This window comes from Papaver somniferum, chromosome 10 (genome assembly GCF_003573695.1).
Source record: "Papaver somniferum cultivar HN1 chromosome 10, ASM357369v1, whole genome shotgun sequence".
NCBI lineage: Eukaryota > Viridiplantae > Streptophyta > Magnoliopsida > Ranunculales > Papaveraceae > Papaver > Papaver somniferum.
In genome coordinates this window covers 137005149-137028974 of record NC_039367.1, presented here as the reverse complement: position 1 = coordinate 137028974, position 23826 = coordinate 137005149, and the positions used below count along the sequence as shown (strand labels likewise).

General features: G+C 37.2%; 1 protein-coding gene and 1 pseudogene across 1 annotated transcript; both read left to right on the top strand.

The window, feature by feature from the left end:
* The first annotated feature begins 1279 nt into the window (after positions 1-1279).
* On the top strand, positions 1280-2250 carry LOC113316265 (mRNA-capping enzyme-like). Its single transcript, XM_026564480.1, has one exon. It carries the CDS (start codon positions 1315-1317, stop codon positions 2248-2250), a length of 936 nt encoding a protein of 311 aa, XP_026420265.1. The 5' UTR covers positions 1280-1314.
* A 19288-nt stretch (positions 2251-21538) lies between these two features.
* Positions 21539-22508, top strand: LOC113316264 (annotated as a pseudogene).
* The last annotated feature ends 1318 nt before the right edge of the window (positions 22509-23826 follow it).

Here is a 23826-nt window from a genome sequence, read left to right as displayed (position 1 = left end):
GACAATATCCAATCCAAGAAAAATAGAGTGAAAAATCTGAAATTTACCCCAATCTAATCGCATCCTGGTGTCGGGTATTCAATTCAATCGAATTGTGTTATTGCATCTTTTTGGTTCAGAATGTTTTGGATTTGAACAACCGATTTGCACTCTCAGGAGTCATGTGTATATACAGGGTTTTCGCAAAAAATATGCTTCCTTTTTCACACTCAAGGGATGAGATATCGTATGCGAGCTCCTTGCATGTGTTCGGAAAAATACCTGTAGGATACTGCATGCAATCACAGGTTATATAAATTAACTGCTTCAGAAAAAAAAAAGTTATATAACTTAGCCAATTATAACTACAACTGTTAGACCGACTGATGTATAAAATTTAATTACTAGACATATTCTTACATAGAACTCGCCGATTTTTGTTGTGCATTTACACAAGAGGGGCACTCGCGTATACGCTGAACCCTGGATTTCGGTTTCTTCGGGCGTTCCTACGACAACAGACCTGCAAAGACGGTATTAATCACCAATTAAGCAAAATTGGGTTTCAACATTTAGTCGATAGATTTCTCTTTTTGTTTTGATGAACAAGATATCTCCAAGATACCAATTAAGCCAAACTTACACTCTTGGTATTACACGGTAAGTTGAATGCGAAGGATGCTCCATATACTGTTCCTGGTAGATTCACACAGGGTCAGTATGTTTAAACACCAATAAGAAAAGAACGTAATATACTCAAACTATTTGAAGGGTTAGAAGTGTGTACTTTTGTGAGCTTAAATACATTTTTAGGACCAATCTTATGGTCACATGATCTACAGTAGACGTGTTCCCGATCCATCTCGATCACAAAAAAGCAAAATTACTGTGAAATTGACAAAACGATGACTGCACACAAACTATTTTTTTGGTAATGCTCTCTAGTATACGCTAAAACCCAATGTCCCCGTTAATCTACTGAAACGCACCTTATGCAAACGCTACTATTTATAGAGTTGGAATGAATCGATTGATTGTTAGAGCCGAATCAGGAAACCCTAAACCTTAGTTGATTTTCTAAGCAGCTGTAGCGACCGGGATTTCTTAAAATTAGAGGAGTCCTGATTTCCTTAAGATCCCTTAAACCTTAAATTAGGCAACAAAGCACTTTATAAAACCGATGTGATTTCCTAAGGCCTCCTTAAGCAGACAGGCTTCCCTTCTCAGATTGACTGCTGGGTTTTCTCTTTCTGTCTCAATAGCAGCAAAACCCTAGTTCGGTTCTCTATATTTACCACGATTTCTTTTAAGCGAATGTAGTTTAGTTGATGTTGGATGATTATTTCTATGGATTTGAATGCTTCCTCGTTACCTAAAGATGATAAAGAGGAAGAAGAGATATTTTCAGCACAAGTCGAAGAGGATATTGCACATGAGGAGCACATAGAGACTGCAGTTGAGACAATGCACAGAGAGCGTGAAGAAAGACGGCAACGCTTAAAAAGACATTTCCCAGATGAGGGTCCAAACCAACCAAGGAGAGAACCTGTCATTAACGAGACAAGATTTTACGATAAAAACAAGCTGCCCCCTGGTTGGCTGGATTTCCCTGCTTCTGGTGATTGCATAGGGTACATAATTCCTTCTAAAGTTCCTCTGGGAGAAACATTCAATGAGTGCATATTTCCTGGTAAAAGATACTCTTTGAAGCAAGTTCTTCACCAGCAAAAAATTTTAGGAAGAGAAGTTGGTTTAGTCATTGATCTGACCAATACCACCCGCTATTATCAACCTTCGGATTGGAGAAAAATGGGTATTAACCATGTTAAGATTGCATGCAAGGGTAGGGATTCAGTACCCGATCCCGAGTCTGTGAATACATTTTTTTACGAGGTTTTAAAATTCTATTCCCGACGACAGAGGGAATCCAACAAGTATATCCTAGTTCATTGTACTCATGGGCATAACCGTACGGGTTTCATGATTGTTCATTTCCTCATGCGATCAACGCCATTGTCTGTCGAAAAGGCAATTGGAGCTTTTCATAATGCACGCCCTCCAGGAATTTATAAACAGGATTACGTTGATGCACTGTACGCATTCTATCATGAGAGGAAGCCCAGTAATGTTATTTGTCCCAATACTCCGGAGTGGAAAAGATCATCTGATGATCTTGATTTGAATGGTGAAGCTATGCCTGATGATGAAGATATTGTTACTGCTTCCCAGGAAAACCAAGTGCTGACGAATGAACACACTAATCTCTTTTGATTCTCTTTAATAGAGTGATTGTTAGCGAAAATGCTCCTCTTATGTGTAATTTGATTGATCTATTAGCCAATCAGCTCATAGACACTCATATCAAGAGTGCATGGAAAGAGGGTCGCTCATCATCTCCTGCAACAACAAAAATAATAAAATTTTCAGTGACCTAAACACTTTTCATGGGGTTCTTTTTCATGATCAATCAAATAATCATATTGAAGCATATAGTACACGCGCACTGTTTTTATTGGAGGCTAATATATTCCAATTTTAGTTAAAAGGAAGCTGTCCAACTCATCTTTGGTTCCTTGGAGGCTTTTAGTTCATTGGGAGAATTGTTTAAGATACTTATCTTAAATTCAATTCAGATTCTCACATATTTCTAGAGAATCAAATTCGGTAGCGGATTTACTAGCTAAATGGGGTGCAACTTCAGGGTCTCAATGGTGGGATCAACCACCTTCGTTTATTGGATCTGCCATGGGAAGTGATATTTCTTCTCTTCCTTCCTACAGATTCAGATAAGTTAATAGCATGTCGTTTTACGTTCATTTTCAATAAAATCTCCTTGCGAGCTTGTTTAAAAAAAAAATGTCCTTCGAATGAAAACCAAGACAAAGACTCGTAACGTGCATTTGCATAACTTGAAAAACATATGAATCAAAATCTTGTAGCAAGCCAAGATTAAATCATTCTTTGATGGTGCAGAATTCTTCTCTTTTTTTTTTTGAAGGATAAAGGGCTCGAAGAGCCCTAAGCTTTATTAAGACTACCTCATTAAATTGAGGTTTGAAGAGATGCATTTAGGTGGAGAATCATACTCCCACCAGCCTATTACAGAATCGCGCTTTACAAATTGACAAAGTTTATGCGTTAAAACAATGACACATTTAGGAATAAAAACAAACTTGACATTCTGAAAGGTCTCAGCTTCTACTTTAATCCTGAGAATCAAAGATTTTGCTGTCCATGGTATTTCACTTGCATCTTCCGTGAAAGCTTTGGTTACATTTGAAGCATCTCCCTCCACAATGATCTTTGTTAGGATCAATCTCTTTGCCAACGTCAAACCAAGAATAACAGCATTTATCCCTGACGTAAGTGTCGAAGTTGCATCAACAGTATTTGTACCACATCCTTCAGATAAACCCAAATGATTCTGCGTGATTGCCCTTGCATCAACTTGATTTGGGATGAATGCTGGATCAACTTTAGTCTTGCAGTAGCCAAATTCCAGAACATTCCAATATTGATAGATGATGTAAGGACGATTATCCCATATGTTCCTTGATACATTCCATGCACCATAATGAAGTTTTTGAATCTGTTGATCACCAATCCATTTCAAGATAATAGTTTTAGGATTATTCACTTCCATTTGCATCCAAAATTCCAAAGCAGAATACATGAATACTCTTATAGCCCAAGGACAATTGAAGAACATATGTTCAATTGTTTCTTCATGGACATCTTGCTTACACAGCGTATATGAGTATTGAATCTTTTGATGTTATGCTTAACCGGTAAGCCATTATGGAGTACTTTCCACATAAACGGCATAATCTTAGGCGAAATGAAAGTAAAAAACCAAAGCTTTCTCCATAGAAATTCATTAAGAAATCCGAATATTTTTTGCATGTATCTTGTAACAAGATTTGGTTGAGTATTTTCCATTAAAAGGTCGGTTCCAGATTAAGGAATTATTCTCATCTTCACCATTAATATAGATACCCAGAATCACTCTTAAGGAATTATTCTCATTTTCATTCCATGAATAACTATCTTCTAAAAATAGAGGAGCCACTATGTGAATATTTCCATGCATAATATCCGGATATGGGAACAGATGATGCAGTTGATTGGGGATCCACGATTCCTTCCAAGCATTAATGCACCACCAACAGATCCCTCACTCTGAGAGTGCGTAGAAAATAACAACGGCAGTAATTTGCCATATTTATTAGAAAATATAAACAGAAAAACCTAATACGCATTGCTGAACTGCAATTTATTTACTTACATATAATGTAGGATAAGCTAATCTAGCCAGATCTTAAAAGAAATCAAAATCCGAACAGAGAAGATGAAGATAACTGTTTTCTATATGAAGATAACTGTCTGTTTTTAGGATAGATAGGGTTGCAGAGCAAAAACTAAAGGAGTAGTTCGGTAGATGCCACATGCCCATTCCACCGTGGCCCATTTCACAGTAGACACTCCCCAAGGCCCCTCACTCAATTGACTACCCTATGGCATAATCCTGACGCTGACGATATTTTTGTTTACCCCTTGACCATTTCGTTTCCTTTAATTTATCAGCATCCAGTTTCATCAACCAAAACCCCCGTTCTCCTTGAAACCCTAACTTTCTCAATTCTTCTTCTGCAGATCCCTTCTATCTCAACTTAGAGTTCCAATGGGGAACTTTAATATGCTTCCTTACGAGATCATGTTTGACATTTTAAGTCCTTTACCAACTGAATCTGTTCTGGGATGCAAGTTAGTCTCTAAAGCCTGGAGAGATCTTGTTCGGCATCCATCCTTGGCACAGATGCACTTGAATCATCTCAATGATTCTGGTAAGTAAAGCTGTATCTTTTATAGTCATGTACTAGGGCTTAAAGCATTTTATTATAGTGAATATGATGATAATTGTCAGGAGGCACCCTTTAACAGAAGAAGAAGGATGAATTTAAGCTCTCCATTTGACGATTATTATTTTAATGGATCATGCAATGGCCTTATTTGGTTCGATGCATGGCTTAGAGACGAAATTGGTAAATGGCATTTTGGACCTGCTCATATCTGTAATCCAATCACCATAGAATATGTTATCCTTCCAAGATTTAAAGAATCTTCCTGGTGGACTGGATTTGGTCACATTCGTTCGTTCAATGACTACAAGGTTGTTAGGATATATAACTCGAAAAAGAGAAACCTAAATGAAGAAATTGGAATTGGAGTTGTTCAGGTGTACACTCTTGGGAGTGTCAGTGGATGGAGAAATGTGGGAACGATCAACATCGGAATGAAACGATTTTCACACAATGCTGCTATGTTTGCAAATGGAGCTCTTTTTTGGAAGCACAACACTGGAACCACATGCACTGTTCTTGCTTTCCATTTGGCTGATGAAAAGCCTAGCCAACTTCCACCATCACCACCTTATTTGACACAAACTGATGATTCATATATCTCTACTAGATTAGGGGTTTTAGGTGATTTTCTAAGTGCTACTCATTATTACGATTCTGGTGATTGTGACATATGGTTATTAAAGCAGAATGAAGATAATGATGACTTCAACTGGATTAAAGTGTTTAGTTTTGACAATGAAATTTCACGGCCATTCGAGTTCACGAAGAGTGGTAGGCTTTTGTGCTATGGGAAAGTAAAATTTATTATAGTTACGATCCAAAAGCTTCGTCTGCCAAAATCAATATCAGTTTTGGCAAGTCAATTTGTGAAGCGATTCCTCATAAGAATACGTTAGTTTCATTGAAGTATTAGGAGAAATGAATACAAAAACAATGGAATTCTGTGAAATGATAAGTTCAAGTGAGGAGGAAGAGAACAGTGATTAACTGAAGAAGCCGGAGCCTCAGAAGGAGTAGGTAAGTGTAATGATCATTAAATGAAAATCTTAAGCATTTTAAAATTTGATAACAAGCCATCTTCTGAATCTAATCAATAGACAGTGTGTGCTGATATAATATCATGGATGGATTACTCTTATAGCTTTTTGTTGCCATGTTCATTCTGCATTTTGTAATTTACTTAAGTTAGTCTTAGTGGGGAAATGTAATGCTAACTTAGTATACTTATTTCCTTTTATAAGAAATTAAAATCGGTGTCTGAGAAGTAAATGCAGGAAACATTGTAGAAATCTGAAAGCTTTCCCAATAATCCTAAGCTCCTAACCCTTCGAGAAAATTTAATCAGCTCTTTATACTCAAGCTATTATCCTTATAATGCTATCGTTTTGATATTTACTGTGCATTTTGAGTTCCTGAATTTGTTGATTCAAAGAAAAACAGTACTTTGGATAGGAAACAACAGAAAAGTTGTCTTTGTTAAGGATATCAGAGAAGTTGTTTTATAATTTCATAAGAACACTGATACGCAGAACCTTGTGACGGTATGCAAATGAGGTGATGCTGTTTAGAAAGAGGGAGAAACCTTCATTATGAAATACTGTAGAGGGATATACTGGAATTAGAGTGATGTAGTATCCAAATTGGAGGGGTTTGATTACCCTGAAATTTCGTACTTTTTTTCGTTACTGCAACACTAAAATCTTTAGGTTTGTTTATCATGTCATTTTTCATCTGAAATATTAAGTCTTCTACCCTCTTTTCTTGATGGATACTGCATTATTAAAAGATATCTACAAAGACGTACCTGCTTGGTATGTGGGTTCGCAACCCTGAATAGTTCTACTCTCTCCATGGTCACGCTTGATATTTTCGAGGTGTTAGCAATAGACCCCTATGATACTTCCCTAGGTACTTTGATTTTCGGTTTAGTGGCTTACTGAGGTTAGGCACATTTGTGGATTTGTCAAACTATTTGGTCCGAATTTACGGAAAACTTTCATGTTTAATGGAATAGATAGGCCATGCATACAATTGTCAGATTTGTGCACCTGTGGGCCTGTGTTGATTGTTGGAGTTATTGTTTTTTTAATCTGGTTTTTCTTTTGGGCATTTTTTTTTGTTGGTTATTACTAATATGTGTTGATCTTGAACTTTTGTTGGTGAACCGGTATAAGCTTAGTTCTGCAACTATAAGGTAGTAGCACCTCACTGTTTTGTTGACGAGGTTACAGTATTACAGGAATTATCAAGAGATGCAAAAGTTGTCATCTGATGCAGTTTACAGAGCTACGTGGAGCTATGGTGATGAGAACGGTAATACTTCAGCTGGTCATCCTATTGGAAATAGCCAACACTGTCATTTCTTATTATTCAGATGTCCTGCTCCAGTTTACACAGCTCACAGTAGAAGTGCAACGGACTGCATCCTTACTACATATGTTAAATGAGGTGATGCTTTTTAGAAAGAGGGATACAAGTTCACTGGTAAAGCTATATATGTTATCGTTGATAATTGGGGGCTATGCAAACTTCTGTTATTCCTTAGTGGTCATCCACATTGTTTCAATCCGTTGCGCTAAAACCCCGCGGAAGCGATTTGCACAGCTACACAATGGTACTCCAAATATTGCAAATAACACAAACTAAAGAAGAAAAGAGACGAGAATTTAACGAGGTTGAATCCTCGGGAAAAATAAGAGATTTATATTATCGTTTGGGAGAAAACAAATAAACCCTAAGAGAGAAAGAAGATTTTTTTTGTGTGTTTTTCTAGGTTCTCTACTAGGCTATTATATACACATAGATAGGGATTAGGGTTCCATAACTTAGCTAATAAGTTCCTAGTCTTTAGGATCAAGAAAGCTAATTAAGAGTTATCTTAACTCTTAATCCTAATCTAACTTGGTGACCGACTAAAAAAGTTGGGATAAAACCAACTTCCTCCACCGACTTTCTTTTGGCGTGAGTTATCCAAAAAACTCAAAATCACCTCACCGACCTATATCCAACAATTCTCCACCTCGGATCATGCATTTATGCATGATACGATCAATATAACACCTTCGTCTTACAACATTGATTGCGCCATAGGTTGCCTACGCATCCTCTGCAAGGAATCAAACCGACCGTAGTTCACTCAATGGCCTTACTAGAAGGCCTCCACCAGGTTCCTAAGAACCTCTACCCCCAAGGGTCTCACCAAATCGGAAGAATGTGGATCAATTTCGAGCAATGAAGAAACTTGACCCCAGATACTACTTTCGTTAACATATCAGCTGGATTGTCTTTGGTATCGATCTTCACAAGTAAAATGTCTTCTTCTTCCAGAATTTCTCTAACAAAGTGAAATCGAACATCTATATGTTTGGTTCTTGTATGATGCACTTGATTTTTAGCCAAATAAATTGCACTAAGACTATCACAATGCACAGGCAGTTTTTCCTGCACAACACCCAAGTCATCGAGCAAACCTTGTAACCATATAGCCTCCTTAAATGCCCCTGTCACTGCCATATACTCCGCTTCATTAGTTGAGAGATCCACAGTAGACTGCAAAGTCGATCTCCAACTAACCGGTGCTCCATCCAAGGTAAATACATACCCGGTAGTTGAACGTCTCTTGTCCAAATCACCAGCATAGTCAGAATCCACATAACCAACACACAACTCATTGTTCCCATCTTCCTTCACAAACTCCAAGACAACATCAACAGTACCATAAAGATACCTCAAAATTCATTTCATAGCTTTCCAATGTCCTTTACCAGGATTATGCATATAACGGCTGATCATACTTACTACATGTGAAATATCCGGCCTTGTACATACCATCGCATACATCAAGCTACCAATAGCACTAGCATATGGGACTTGGGCCATATACTCACGCTCTTCTTCAGTAGTATGAGACATATCAGAACTCAACTTAAAATGAGGACCAAGGGGAGTACTTACAAATTTAGTTCCTTCGAAGATACCAAATTTCTTTAACACTTCTTTTCAAGTATGCCTTCTGAGACAAACAAACCTTACCCTTCTCTCTGTCACGTTGAATCTCCATTCCAAGAATCTTCTTAGATTCTCCTAGATCTTTCATCTCGAACTCAGTTGACAATTTCTGCTTCAAATTATCAATCTCTTTCTTGTTATTCGATGCAATCAGCATATCATCGACATACAAGAGAAAATATATGAAAGACCCATCACGTATCTTCTTGAAGTATACACAATGGTCATAGTGACTTCTTGTGTATGTATGGCCAATCATAAACTGATCAAATCGCTTGTACCACTGTCTTGGAGACTGTTTCACCCCATACAACGATTTCTTCAGCTTGCATACACAATCTTCACTTCCAGCAACTTTGAACCCACTCGGCTGAGTGATATAAATCTCCTCTTATAGATCACCATGTAAGAACGTCGTATTGACATCTAGCTGAACTAGGTCTAAATCATATTGTGCTACCAATGCCAACAAAATTCAGATTGATGAGTGTTTCACAACTGGAGAGAACACCTCATTGTAGTCAATCCCTTCCTTTTGGGAATAAACTTTTGAAACTAACCTTACCTTGTAGCGTACTTGATTCATCTGAGATCCTTCTTTCTTAGCATATACCAATTTGCACCCAATGGCCTTCTTACCGTTCGGAAGCTTCGTAAGAATCCACGTGCCATTCTTGCAAAGAGACTCCATCTCATCCTGCATAGCAACTTCCCATTTTTGATGCTCTACACTGTGTATAGCTTCAAAATAGGTATTAGAAATGCTTTCTTCAATAACTGGTAATGCATAAGCTATAAAATCATTCATCCAACCAGGTTTCTTGATTGATCTTCTCGGTTTACTGGTTGCTATGGTATCAATGACCGTAGCTTTTGTATTTTCCACTGCTTCATGTTCCTCTTCATAAACATCGACATTATCATTTGGAACTTCAGTAGTTACCTCCCTTGTAGACGTCACACCTTCAAAAGTAGTCGTAACAGATACATACTTAGCTGGAATTAGTGGAGTTGCATCAATCTCCACCTGCTGCAAAGGCTCACTAGTAATTGTGCTTCTGTTCTCCACCTGCTGAGAACCCCAAGACTTTACCATAGACGCTTCATAAAATGTAACATTTCTACTCATGACTATCTTCTTCTCTACTGGATTCCAAATTTTGAACCCTTTCACTCCTTTCTTCACACCCGTAAAGATCCCTTTAAAAGCACGGCTATCAAGCTTGTTTTCACTAACATGATACCAAGCAGGGCAACCAAAGATATGAATTGAGTCATAGTCATAAGCTGGTTTACCATACCACTTCTCCATCGGAGTTTTACCTTCTAATGCCGCTGATGGAAACCTATTAATGAGGAAGCACGCATATCTAACTGCCTTAGCCCAAAACGCTTTACCTAATCCATCATTAGATAACATACATCGTACCTTCTCCAGCAAAGTACTATTCATGCGTTCAGCTACCCCATTTTTTTGCGGTGTCTTCTTAACTGTGAAGTGCCTCTGTATTCCCTCATCTTGACATACTTGCGATAATGGATCACTTTTGTACTCTCCACCATTGTCTGAACATAGTACCTTGATCTTTCTGCCAGTTTGAGTCTCAGTTGTTTTTTTCCACCTCACAAAAACTTCTAGGACTTCATCCTTATGCCTCATGGTGTACACCCATACGCGCCTAGAATAGTCATCAATGAAAGACACGAACCAATGTTTCCCTCCCAATGATGCATTCTTGGAGGGACCCCAAACATCTGAGTGAACATAATCAAGAACTCCACTAGTGTTGTGTATTGTCGTTCCAAAGCTTGTTCTTGTTTTCTTTCCTTTCACACAATGTTCACAAAACTCTAATTTGCAGGCAATAACACCTTTCAATAAATATCACCTGGATGTGCAAGTCGCATATGCCATAACTTCGTGGTCTTCATAGATACAGTCTCGATGTGTTCAGAAATTGACACATCTCCTGTTACTGTACTTCCAGTTAAGTAGTACAAGTTATGATGCCTTGTGCCCTTCATGATAACCAACGATCCAGAAATTACCTTTAAAATGCCATTTTCAGCGACTAACTTGTAGCCCTTAACTTCCAAAGTTCCGAGCGAAATCAGATTCTTCTTCACAACAGGTACGAACCTTTCTCCTGATGCCTAAAATTTTATCAGGTCGGCATGGTAACAAAATTTCTACCTAGACTGTTGTTTATTAACTGGCAGGGCAGTATGTTATCGACCCTGCCAGCTATGTGTGGCAGAAAAATCTTTCTCCTGATGCCTAAAATCTTATCAGGTAGGCATGGTAACAAAATTCATACATATGCGGCTGTTTATTAGGTCGGCATATTGGAGAAAACAATCCTCGTCGACGGATTTAAAATTCAATTTTTTTGCAAATACAAGTACTTGTACTTGGGCACTATAACGGCCAAATTTGGCCACCATCCTATAAATACACTACTTTTCTCTACAAAACAACCTACAAATAGTTCCATATACTATCAAAAGATCATATCATGATACAATCCATCTAACTCACCCAATAGCTAAGCAAAAATGACTTCATTTGATTCAAATGAAGATTTGGCAATCATAAAAGCATGGTATGCTGAAAAACAATTTAGACGTCAATCCTCCGAAAGGGTGGATTCCACAACCTTTTGGGCTAGGGTACACAACAAATTTATCCAAGACTTTGGGAATCCAAATGCAAGAAGTGTTCAACAAGTGCATGAGAGGCACCTAGTCATAGAAAATGCGATACTTGCATTTTTAGCTCTCCAACCTCGTATTTTTAACACTCGCCCCTTCACCTTGTCCATTGCACAATTTGTGAGTATTTTTGTTGTTTGTTTTACGTGATCCATGTTGTTTTATGTTCCAATGAAACACCACTAACAAATGTAAGTTTGTTTTTGTAGCACGAAGTCGTGAAAGCGCGCTACTTGGAGGTAAAGGGGGAAGCATTCGCATTCGATGCAAGCTATCACTTTTTGGCCGAAAGAATCCCGGAGGATAACCCGAAACTACTTGGATGCGTTATCGTCTTCGTCGGAGGAAGATTGATGGTTTTAGAAGTTTTAGTGTAGGTTTTGTGAGTATACCTCTATGTAAGCCCTCACGAGACTATAACTCGTCCACTAGGGTCTCCTAGGGGTTCAAAGGCTTGATGCACATGCTAAGTGCATTCGTTTTTCCGTCGACAAGGATTAGGTTTTATGTTTCAATCAATGTAATAACCAAAATAGCATGAATAAAGTAAATTACATCTTCCATAATTTGTTTTCTGTTTGGTATAAGTTTAGGTCGGCAAGGACATCAATCCTTAACATGCCGGCTACATGTCAGCCGACAGTGTTATAAATTATGTGCATGCCGACTTTACTATAGCCGGCATGGTAGGAAATATTTACTTGTCGACCGTAAGATTGTTTCCCAAGATAGTCGGGGTGTTCTTCATCCGACGATCATGCCGGCCAAATACTGGTCGGCAGCTTATTCAAATTGGGCACTGCCGGCCGAAAACTGGTCGCCAGCTTATTCAAAGTGGACCTTTCCAGCCGAAGATCGGTCGGCACCTTATTCAAACCACAACCTTGCCGGACTTGTGCATTTTCAAAACCAAATTTTTGATCGAAATCGAACTCATAACACAGATGAAAGGTTTAATCTACTGAATTCATAATAATTTTTAATTTAAACTCAATTAATTAATCTAATCAGATTTTTAGTGTTAATTAACCAAGGGCATATTAGCCATTTAGAAAATACAAGGTTAAGGGGTGGCTTGATTTTACTTCAAAATTACCAGATTTTGTCTTATTGGGTATACCCCAATTAGTTTGAGTATACCCCATTCTCGCAAGGATGTTTATTACTCCCTCTGTTTCTGAAAGACTGTCCTCTATTCCTTTTTCGTCTGTTTCAAAATTGTGTCCAGCTTCTGTTTATAGTCATACTCTTTTAATGGACGCTCTAATATACCCTTGAATTCTTTATATTCATAAATTCATTTTTAACATGACCCAATCTAAAATATTAAAAAAATTAGTATAATTGAGTAAACAAATATATCCTTCATTCCTTTTAAAGAAATATACATTTAACTCTAAAAATTAGATTCCTTATAAAGTCTATAGTACTTAAATTCAATATCTTTTAAATTTTCCTTTTATATTTCGTATTTTTAATTCTCACACCAATTTTTGATATTCTTTATTGCTAGCATTTTTATTAAAATAAAATAAGTAAGTAATTAAGGGTAGTCAAGTAAAATAGTATGGTCTCCTTAATATTTTGAGAAAGTCAAAGCGGACTGCCTTTGTGAAACAGAGGGAGTATCTTTTTTGCTTACATATTAAAAAGAAAAAAAAAAAAGTGAGATTGTTGCTCACATTCGAGGAGTTTCTTTCCCTTGTATAATCAAAGTTATTTATTTTTTGATATTTTTTGTTTTGCTTTTGAAGAAAGAAAATATTTCATTATTCACCCTTCAGGAAAGTTGATGTAGAAATAAATACAAGAAAGAGGGTCATGTGTAGATGAATCTCCTAATACATGTTCGCTTAAAGCGAATTAACATAGGTTACGGGCTATAAAATTAATAGATCTAAGGACAGCAATGATTAGGGTATATGTAAACATCTGTCTCTTGTCTCGAATGTACTGAATCGTGCGGAACCAGAAATGTTGGGAACCCCTGGCTGACCATTTTATACACCTGGCTAGGCTTGCTTAACATAAAATCAGCATACTAAAATTGTCCCTACACAAATAAGTTGTCGGGCGAGCATGGTTCTGTTAGGCCACCTACCCTATAATTATAAGGGGTATCCTAAAGTATTGAAATGAATAACCTATTCTTAACCTAATTTAGTTTAAAACCAATCCAATAACCACCTATATATATATAACCACCACCTCCTCCCACCACCACCTCCCACCATCGCTGATTACCACCACCACCACCTCCGATTATCACCACCACCAACCACCGATTACCACCACCACCACCGCCCACCACCGCCGATTACCACCACCACCACCGCCCATCACCGCCGATTACCACCACCACCACCTCCGATTATCACCACCAACCACCGATTACCACCACCACCTCCGATTACCACCACCACCAACCACCACCACCACTATATATAGCTTAATTTAAAACATTAACAAAGATATTCTCACAAACCCATTACTTGTCATTCGTTTTTTGGTTGAATAAATGAAAAGTAATTATTAAAATGAGTTGAAAATGGAAGTTGCAGAAAGGTTTAATGGAGGGTTTTTTTAGAGATAAGTTCGGTAATCAAGAATTAATTTTTTCTTAACCGAACTCAAAGTTCGGTTGATTCGCAAAAAAATACTTTTAACCGAACTCCTTGTATTAGAACAACACAAGTCCATAAGTTCGGTTCCTTCGCAAAATAAGGATATCACCGAACTTTAGTTTACGAAAATAATGAGAAGTCCACAAGTTCGGTTCGTTCGCAAAAATGTTAAGTTTTCTTTGTAACCGAACTCTACCTTTGAAACTTCGTAACCGAACTCTACCTAATTCGCCAGGAAATAAATTTCGTAGTAACCGAACGTTTGCCAAATTACATATATGCATATATAAGCCCAGTTCGGTTGATTCGCAAAATATGTTGAAGTTTGCGAACCAACCGAACTTCTAACACTGGGTTACTTTTAACCTGCAGTTCGGTTGGGAACTTGGTTGCGTTGAATTTTGCGAACTAACCGAACACACAAGATGTACCAAAATAAATTGTTAAGTTCAAAGTTCGGTTACCTACCATTTTATCCTAGGTAACCGAACATTACACTGTACGACCAAAACCTCCATTAACGAGTGAGTTCGGTAACCTGCGTGTTTGGAAAACTTAACTGAACTACACTTTCAGGTGTGTTCGGTTACATGTTCTTGACATATGGTAACCGAACTGGCCCAAATCTACATAAAAAATTTCATTTTTTTTGAAAGTTTGGAGCAATTCAACCAACATTATCTAAGTTTGAAACCTACCTGGGTACCCAAATACCCTTCATCCGGTTGTGGTTGGTAAAATCCATCGTTTTTCATGTTTTCCTTCTTCATCTTCTCTAACTTTACTCTTTTAAAAAAAACCATCTGATTTTTTAATCACATAATTATCTTTAACTTAATCATCTCACTAATCATTACACTAACTATTGTTAACACTAACTAATTATCACCCAAAATTAATCAGGAGGGTAATTTAAGTATTAATATAAATGTCTAGATAAGGGGTGATCTAGATTTACTTCTAATGTCTTTACCCAGAATAAAACCATGGTCCCACAACCATACCATGGTCCCCAAAAAATCGTTCTTAAAAATAATAATTGTGGGCTCTAGGGGTGGCTCAAGTCAGCCCAATCTAGGATGTAGTTCCACTCCTGCTACCAGGTATGTGTTATAAAGCGTTTTAATTTTGTATGACCTGCAATCGTGGTTCGCAGAACAATTACCAATTTTAACGGTCAAGGGATTAAGACTATCTTAGTCGGTCTTAGATATGATTATAAATATAAAAAAAATATATAGATTCATAATTGGCTGAATCCTGCACTGAATCTAACTGAGCTAAAATAAATCTGATTGAAGCTAAAATGAAGTTCAAATTACAAGGAAATGAAACCGGGATTCTTAAATTCAAATGCCAGTACTCATTATACAATTCAAATTGAATACATCAAATGGACTTCAAAATAAAAAAGAAGAAAAAAATCTTTAATTTGCAACCATACAAGTCCTAGCTAATAGGTTCTTATGTTTTTTAAAGAAAAGTGCAAACCGGAATTCTTGAATCCCCACGACATGGTACTCTGCTCTTTGCGCAGATGGGATATATGCAGTTTCCGGTTATTTGGTCATCGTTGTGACTGAAAATGAAGTGATCCAAACAACTCTTGATAATTGGGAGGAAGCTCACGGTAAACCTTTTCGTTACGAAGCGTGTTTCAGAATTCTAAAAGATGGTCCATCTCAAGCATAAGTACTGTACTCACTGCCTCTCCCGGTCTTTACAATGGAAGAAGATAATACTCTTGTTCGATGTTGGTTACATCGTATGATGAGACCAATGAACATTTTATTTCCGAGAAAGAGTATTGAGACATTTTATAGCATCGCGGAACAAAACCATTAGAAATTGTGTGAGCCTAGAACTAAGAATTGAATTCATCACTAAGGAATTCAAATATTATACAGAAGTTTTGTGGATGGTTCACCGTAGTAATTCTGGATTATCCAATGAAGAACTGGTGAGTATGTTACCTTTGTCCTTACCGATCAAATGCATCATATATCTTAGCATGTTGTTTATCTTTTTAACAGAAAACCATCGCTCATGCAAAGTTTACTGAAGAAATCGGAAGAGAGTTTAAGCATTTTGAATGCTATGAACTCTATAGAGATAATGTCGCAGTATTTTATGTAGTTTGAGCTTGTTGTGATTTATTAAAATGTGGTTTGATGTTATATGCAAGTTTAAAATGTAATAAATATCGTTTAAACTGAAGTGGAAATCTATTTTAAATTCTAAATATTTTCATACATTGATATTACTCCCAATTCTTTTACAAGATATAAACATAGACAATAATAAAAAGTATTATACAACTTCAATAAAAATCAAGTACAAGCTTTGGCCTCATGTTTATCTTCATTTGACGTAGCTTCCATTCAACGCGCTCTTTGACAGTTTCGCCTTTGTTTTTTAATTTTTTGTTGCTAACTTTCAAAACTAGAGATCTTCTCTGCGTTTTAGAGGAACATTTTCTTGGAGCAGCAGCTTATAAACAGCAGCTTCAAGCTTTGCATCCCGAAAAAGTGTGGTCGCCTTTTCAGCCATTTAACCAACAATAAAACTAAAAAATTGAATAGATTTAGAAGAGAAATTCAAGAGAAGTGAATTTTGGTGTGAGTTAATTGTTTCAAGATGATGGTAATTTATAGAGGTAAAAAGGGAATTTTGAATTTTCAGAAAACTATCCGTTGGCGTTTTTGCTTCACGCAAGCGTGTTTGAAAGCACACTGCATTTAACCTTTAAACTCCCGCGGTTGTTGTTCCAACGCCGAGTTTGAGCTACACACGCTGACAATTGTTCTTTTACCCGGCGCTTGATGATCAACCACTCACTTTCTTCCCATAATGGAGAAACGTGTTTGGCCATCCACATGGCTCAACAAATTTTCAGTTTGTCCATTGCCATAATTCCCTAAGTAAAGACAAAATTTGGGTTCATCAAAGAGATAATATTAAGCTGCATTGGTTACCAGAATGTTTCAACAGGTGTTGTTGTTTCTTATTAGAAGAAAGTGTTGAGAAGAATCCATCGGTTTTCTTTGGTTTGTCCATTTCTGTCTTGTTATTAGCATCAGTAACAATACTACTACTACATCAATGAAAACTCTCCATCTCTCCCTTCTCTCCAGAGTCGTTCACCCAAAACATAATTATAAACCACGTTTACCACTCAGACGCAATTTATAAAAACGCCGTATACCAGACGTAACTTATAATAGCATTTTATAACACACGCTTTTTATAAAACACATTTGACTTGGACGGATTTTTTAATTACGTTTCTTGTGACTATCAACTGCGTTGATAGATGGGAATTGGTCTCCCACTACGTCAAAAAAAAAAAAAAGGGTTATATTTGGGATGGGAATTTAACAACTCAACACTAAAGTTGCTCTTAAGACCCATAAGAATTACATGAACATAATATAAAGAAATTTCAAAGTTAAGAAAAACATTTGACACTTACAAAACCTTCTTTTGACTCTTATCATCTGTTACAGTATTTGCCAATATTTCTGTTGTGTCGGTCTCGTTCCCACTGGATTTAAGTAAAAAATCTACCAACGCTTACACTGGTTAACATAGACTAATTCCCTCATTTATTTTGGTTTTGCATCTCTTTGTATATATTGTTGAAGATGAGATATTGAGCTGACATGCAGCTTTGAATGCATGGGAGAGGGAGAGGTAATCATCTGAAGGACGTACACTCAGCCCTAACGCTTGCACGTACATTTCCTTGGAAAATGTAAATCATTGCGCTTGGAAAAGTATCACTACTGCTTGATATAAGCCAAGATGATATAGAAATCACTTTATGTTCGGAAAACAATCTTAATGGACTGCAAAGGTTGGTGGATATTGGATGATCAATACGGGCATACGATTAAAGAAGGAATAAAATGTCTAGAGATGGTTCTTTTTTGGATATGAAGTTTTAGTGAAAAAGACTAAACTCTATATGGTGGTCGCATTGGATATGAAACAGACTGCCTAAAAGAGAGAAACAGAAACTGTCCTTGGGATACTATTTTTAAATAAAGTAAACAAACATGCTTTATTTCTGTGTTCTGTTCGATATTCTCTTCTTCTCTGAGATATTCCAGAGACATGTAATTTCTTTCATCAGAAAAGCATGATTGTTGTTCATTTCAAGGCTTATAAATAGATGGCACTTTCAGCGTCTCCAATGCATAATAAGCTAAACAAAGAAAAGTGCTACAAAGTTGTATGTGAGAGTTGTAGGGAAGTGAACAAGTTCTAAGTGAGACTCTAACGTGGTTCAATTTCCTCCAACATCTTACCTCCAACTTTCACTTATGAGCAAAAAAAATAAAAGGATGTAACTGATGGAAGTAAGAATTGGATAAAACTAAATTGCTAGTGATTATTGTCCTTATCAGTGTTCAGTTTAGTTTTCTCCAGTGTCTTACATCCATCATATATTGTAGTAACAAACTCTTTAGTTAAGACGAAACAAAAAAGTAGTCATGAAGTTGTAAATGAGAGTTGAAGGAAACTGAAACAATTGGACACTGCTACTATTTGGGTGCAGTTTGGTTTAATTTGGCTCAATTTCCGCCAACATCTCCTCTCCGGCTTTCACGTCTGAGATTAGATAGTGCCGATACCTGAAGAGAAAATATGAACATGCGTGTTGAAGTCAAGGGTGAGAGTTCAAGGAATATGAACCAGTTTCAAACTGCTACAGCGTGGTGAAATTGGGTTCAATTTCCTCCGACATCTCATCCCTGGCTTACACGACGATAAGAAGATAATGTAGATCTGCAAATGAGAAAATTTAAACGAGTTGAAGTCGTAAGCGAGAGTTCAAGGGAATTGAACCAGTTGCACACTGCTATAATTTCTGCAGTCGGGGTTCAATTTCCTCCAACATCTCATTTCCGGCTTTCTCGTCAAAATGAAGATAATGTCTGCAGTCTTTATACGAGAGGATATCAAGGTGTCTGTCAAAGTCATAGGTGAGGGTTTAAGGATATTGAACCAATTGCTCACTTTAGAAAGTCTATAGTTGGGTTCACTTCCTCCAACATTTCATCTCGCAAATAACAAAATTGTTTGTACCCAAAATAAATTCTAGGCACTAAACACGATGATTTGATGATGATTATTGAAAATTAGGGATAGAAACTATAAAAGATAAAGAGAAGAGACAAATATTTAACGTGGTTCGGCAAGTTGTGCCTACATTCACGGTGGAACAGAGAAATTCTTTATTGATTGTAGGATACAAGAGTTTTCTCCGGGTTAGCTACCCTAAAATTCCATATCCTTTAAGGGTTTAGGATACATGTAATTATAGTGTTTATGTAACCCTAATTAGATAAACTTCATATGCAAGCAACTTGGGCAACAAGACTTCTAGAAACTTCTGGAATCTTCACGGGTAGACGGGCTTGATTAATGGAACTTCCGTGTATTTTATACACGGTACAAACAAGAATGATACTAGTTCCTTCATTACAGCATATGCCAAACATATATACATGAATGGGAGCAACATGGCAGAGTTATGGTCGATTAGAGATGGTCTCAGGTTAGCGCATAACCTAGGCATTTCTAGATTACAGGTGGTTAGTGACTCTATGTATGTAGTACAACTTGTTAATGGTTTTGTGTGTGCCTCCTTGGCTTTTTGTGAATATCCTGAATGATATATCATCTCTAGATAGTCTTTTTCAGGATATCTCCTTCTCGCACTTTTATCACGAAGAAAATTTTGCAGCTGACCTTCTGGCTAAGAAGGCAACAACACCAAATGTAAATCAGGAATGGGTTTGTACCCCTCCTATTTTTTTGTCGCCTCTTCTGTATGAGGATATAGCGGGAAGAGCTTTTCCCATAATGTAAAGCTCAGCTGGTTTTTGTTACAAATATCCACTTACCAAAAAAAAAATAACAGAATGATACGAGATATATATTGTTGTTAAACAAAAATATATATTGAAAGCAAATAACATTGCTCAAAATTAAATTGTAGTAACATGGTAGTGGTACTCCCATCGTCTCATAGAAGAGTGGGTATTTCCCTGTGTAGGAGGGATTATGACAATATCCAATCCAAGAAAAATAGAGTGAAAAATCTGAAATTTACCCCAATCTAATCGCATCCTGGTGTCGGGTATTCAATTCAATCGAATTGTGTTATTGCATCTTTTTGGTTCAGAATGTTTTGGATTTGAACAACCGATTTGCACTCTCAGGAGTCATGTGTATATACAGGGTTTTCGCAAAAAATATGCTTCCTTTTTCACACTCAAGGGATGAGATATCGTATGCGAGCTCCTTGCATGTGTTCGGAAAAATACCTGTAGGATACTGCATGCAATCACAGGTTATATAAATTAACTGCTTCAGAAAAAAAAAAGTTATATAACTTAGCCAATTATAACTACAACTGTTAGACCGACTGATGTATAAAATTTAATTACTAGACATATTCTTACATAGAACTCGCCGATTTTTGTTGTGCATTTACACAAGAGGGGCACTCGCGTATACGCTGAACCCTGGATTTCGGTTTCTTCGGGCGTTCCTACGACAACAGACCTGCAAAGACGGTATTAATCACCAATTAAGCAAAATTGGGTTTCAACATTTAGTCGATAGATTTCTCTTTTTGTTTTGATGAACAAGATATCTCCAAGATACCAATTAAGCCAAACTTACACTCTTGGTATTACACGGTAAGTTGAATGCGAAGGATGCTCCATATACTGTTCCTGGTAGATTCACACAGGGTCAGTATGTTTAAACACCAATAAGAAAAGAACGTAATATACTCAAACTATTTGAAGGGTTAGAAGTGTGTACTTTTGTGAGCTTAAATACATTTTTAGGACCAATCTTATGGTCACATGATCTACAGTAGACGTGTTCCCGATCCATCTCGATCACAAAAAAGCAAAATTACTGTGAAATTGACAAAACGATGACTGCACACAAACTATTTTTTTGGTAATGCTCTCTAGTATACGCTAAAACCCAATGTCCCCGTTAATCTACTGAAACGCACCTTATGCAAACGCTACTATTTATAGAGTTGGAATGAATCGATTGATTGTTAGAGCCGAATCAGGAAACCCTAAACCTTAGTTGATTTTCTAAGCAGCTGTAGCGACCGGGATTTCTTAAAATTAGAGGAGTCCTGATTTCCTTAAGATCCCTTAAACCTTAAATTAGGCAACAAAGCACTTTATAAAACCGATGTGATTTCCTAAGGCCTCCTTAAGCAGACAGGCTTCCCTTCTCAGATTGACTGCTGGGTTTTCTCTTTCTGTCTCAATAGCAGCAAAACCCTAGTTCGGTTCTCTATATTTACCACGATTTCTTTTAAGCGAATGTAGTTTAGTTGATGTTGGATGATTATTTCTATGGATTTGAATGCTTCCTCGTTACCTAAAGATGATAAAGAGGAAGAGAGATATTTTCAGCACAAGTCGAAGAGGATATTGCACATGAGGAGCACATAGAGACTGCAGTTGAGACAATGCACAGAGAGCGTGAAGAAAGACGGCAACGCTTAAAAAGACATTTCCCAGATGAGGGTCCAAACCAACCAAGGAGAGAACCTGTCATTAACGAGACAAGATTTTACGATAAAAACAAGCTGCCCCCTGGTTGGCTGGATTTCCCTGCTTCTGGTGATTGCATAGGGTACATAATTCCTTCTAAAGTTCCTCTGGGAGAAACATTCAATGAGTGCATATTTCCTGGTAAAAGATACTCTTTGAAGCAAGTTCTTCACCAGCAAAAAATTTTAGGAAGAGAAGTTGGTTTAGTCATTGATCTGACCAATACCACCCGCTATTATCAACCTTCGGATTGGAGAAAAATGGGTATTAACCATGTTAAGATTGCATGCAAGGGTAGGGATTCAGTACCCGATCCCGAGTCTGTGAATACATTTTTTTACGAGGTTTTAAAATTCTATTCCCGACGACAGAGGGAATCCAACAAGTATATCCTAGTTCATTGTACTCATGGGCATAACCGTACGGGTTTCATGATTGTTCATTTCCTCATGCGATCAACGCCATTGTCTGTCGAAAAGGCAATTGGAGCTTTTCATAATGCACGCCCTCCAGGAATTTATAAACAGGATTACGTTGATGCACTGTACGCATTCTATCATGAGAGGAAGCCCAGTAATGTTATTTGTCCCAATACTCCGGAGTGGAAAAGATCATCTGATGATCTTGATTTGAATGGTGAAGCTATGCCTGATGATGAAGATATTGTTACTGCTTCCCAGGAAAACCAAGTGCTGACGAATGAACACACTAATCTCTTTTGATTCTCTTTAATAGAGTGATTGTTAGCGAAAATGCTCCTCTTATGTGTAATTTGATTGATCTATTAGCCAATCAGCTCATAGACACTCATATCAAGAGTGCATGGAAAGAGGGTCGCTCATCATCTCCTGCAACAACAAAATAATAAAATTTTCAGTGACCTAAACACTTTTCATGGGGTTCTTTTTCATGATCAATCAAATAATCATATTGAAGCATATAGTACACGCGCACTGTTTTTATTGGAGGCTAATATATTCCAATTTTAGTTAAAAGGAAGCTGTCCAACTCATCTTTGGTTCCTTGGAGGCTTTTAGTTCATTGGGAGAATTGTTTAAGATACTTATCTTAAATTCAATTCAGATTCTCACATATTTCTAGAGAATCAAATTCGGTAGCGGATTTACTAGCTAAATGGGGTGCAACTTCAGGGTCTCAATGGTGGGATCAACCACCTTCGTTTATTGGATCTGCCATGGGAAGTGATATTTCTTCTCTTCCTTCCTACAGATTCAGATAAGTTAATAGCATGTCGTTTTACGTTCATTTTCAATAAAATCTCCTTGCGAGCTTGTTTAAAAAAAAATGTCCTTCGAATGAAAACCAAGACAAAGACTCGTAACGTGCATTTGCATAACTTGAAAAACATATGAATCAAAATCTTGTAGCAAGCCAAGATTAAATCATTCTTTGATGGTGCGAATTCTTCTCTTTTTTTTTTGAAGGATAAAGGGCTCGAAGAGCCCTAAGCTTTATTAAGACTACCTCATTAAATTGAGGTTTGAAGAGATGCATTTAGGTGGAGAATCATACTCCCACCAGCCTATTACAGAATCGCGCTTTACAAATTGACAAAGTTTATGCGTTAAAACAATGACACATTTAGGAATAAAAACAAACTTGACATTCTGAAAGGTCTCAGCTTCTACTTTAATCCTGAGAATCAAAGATTTTGCTGTCCATGGTATTTCACTTGCATCTTCCGTGAAAGCTTTGGTTACATTTGAAGCATCTCCCTCCACAATGATCTTTGTTAGGATCAATCTCTTTGCCAACGTCAAACCAAGAATAACAGCATTTATCCCTGACGTAAGTGTCGAAGTTGCATCAACAGTATTTGTACCACATCCTTCAGATAAACCCAAATGATTCTGCGTGATTGCCCTTGCATCAACTTGATTTGGGATGAATGCTGGATCAACTTTAGTCTTGCAGTAGCCAAATTCCAGAACATTCCAATATTGATAGATGATGTAAGGACGATTATCCCATATGTTCCTTGATACATTCCATGCACCATAATGAAGTTTTTGAATCTGT

Coding starts and splice junctions, on each gene's coding strand:
- LOC113316265 (XM_026564480.1), top strand. CDS start 1,315: ATGATTATTTCTATGGATTTGAATGCTTCCTCGTTACCTAAAGATGAT.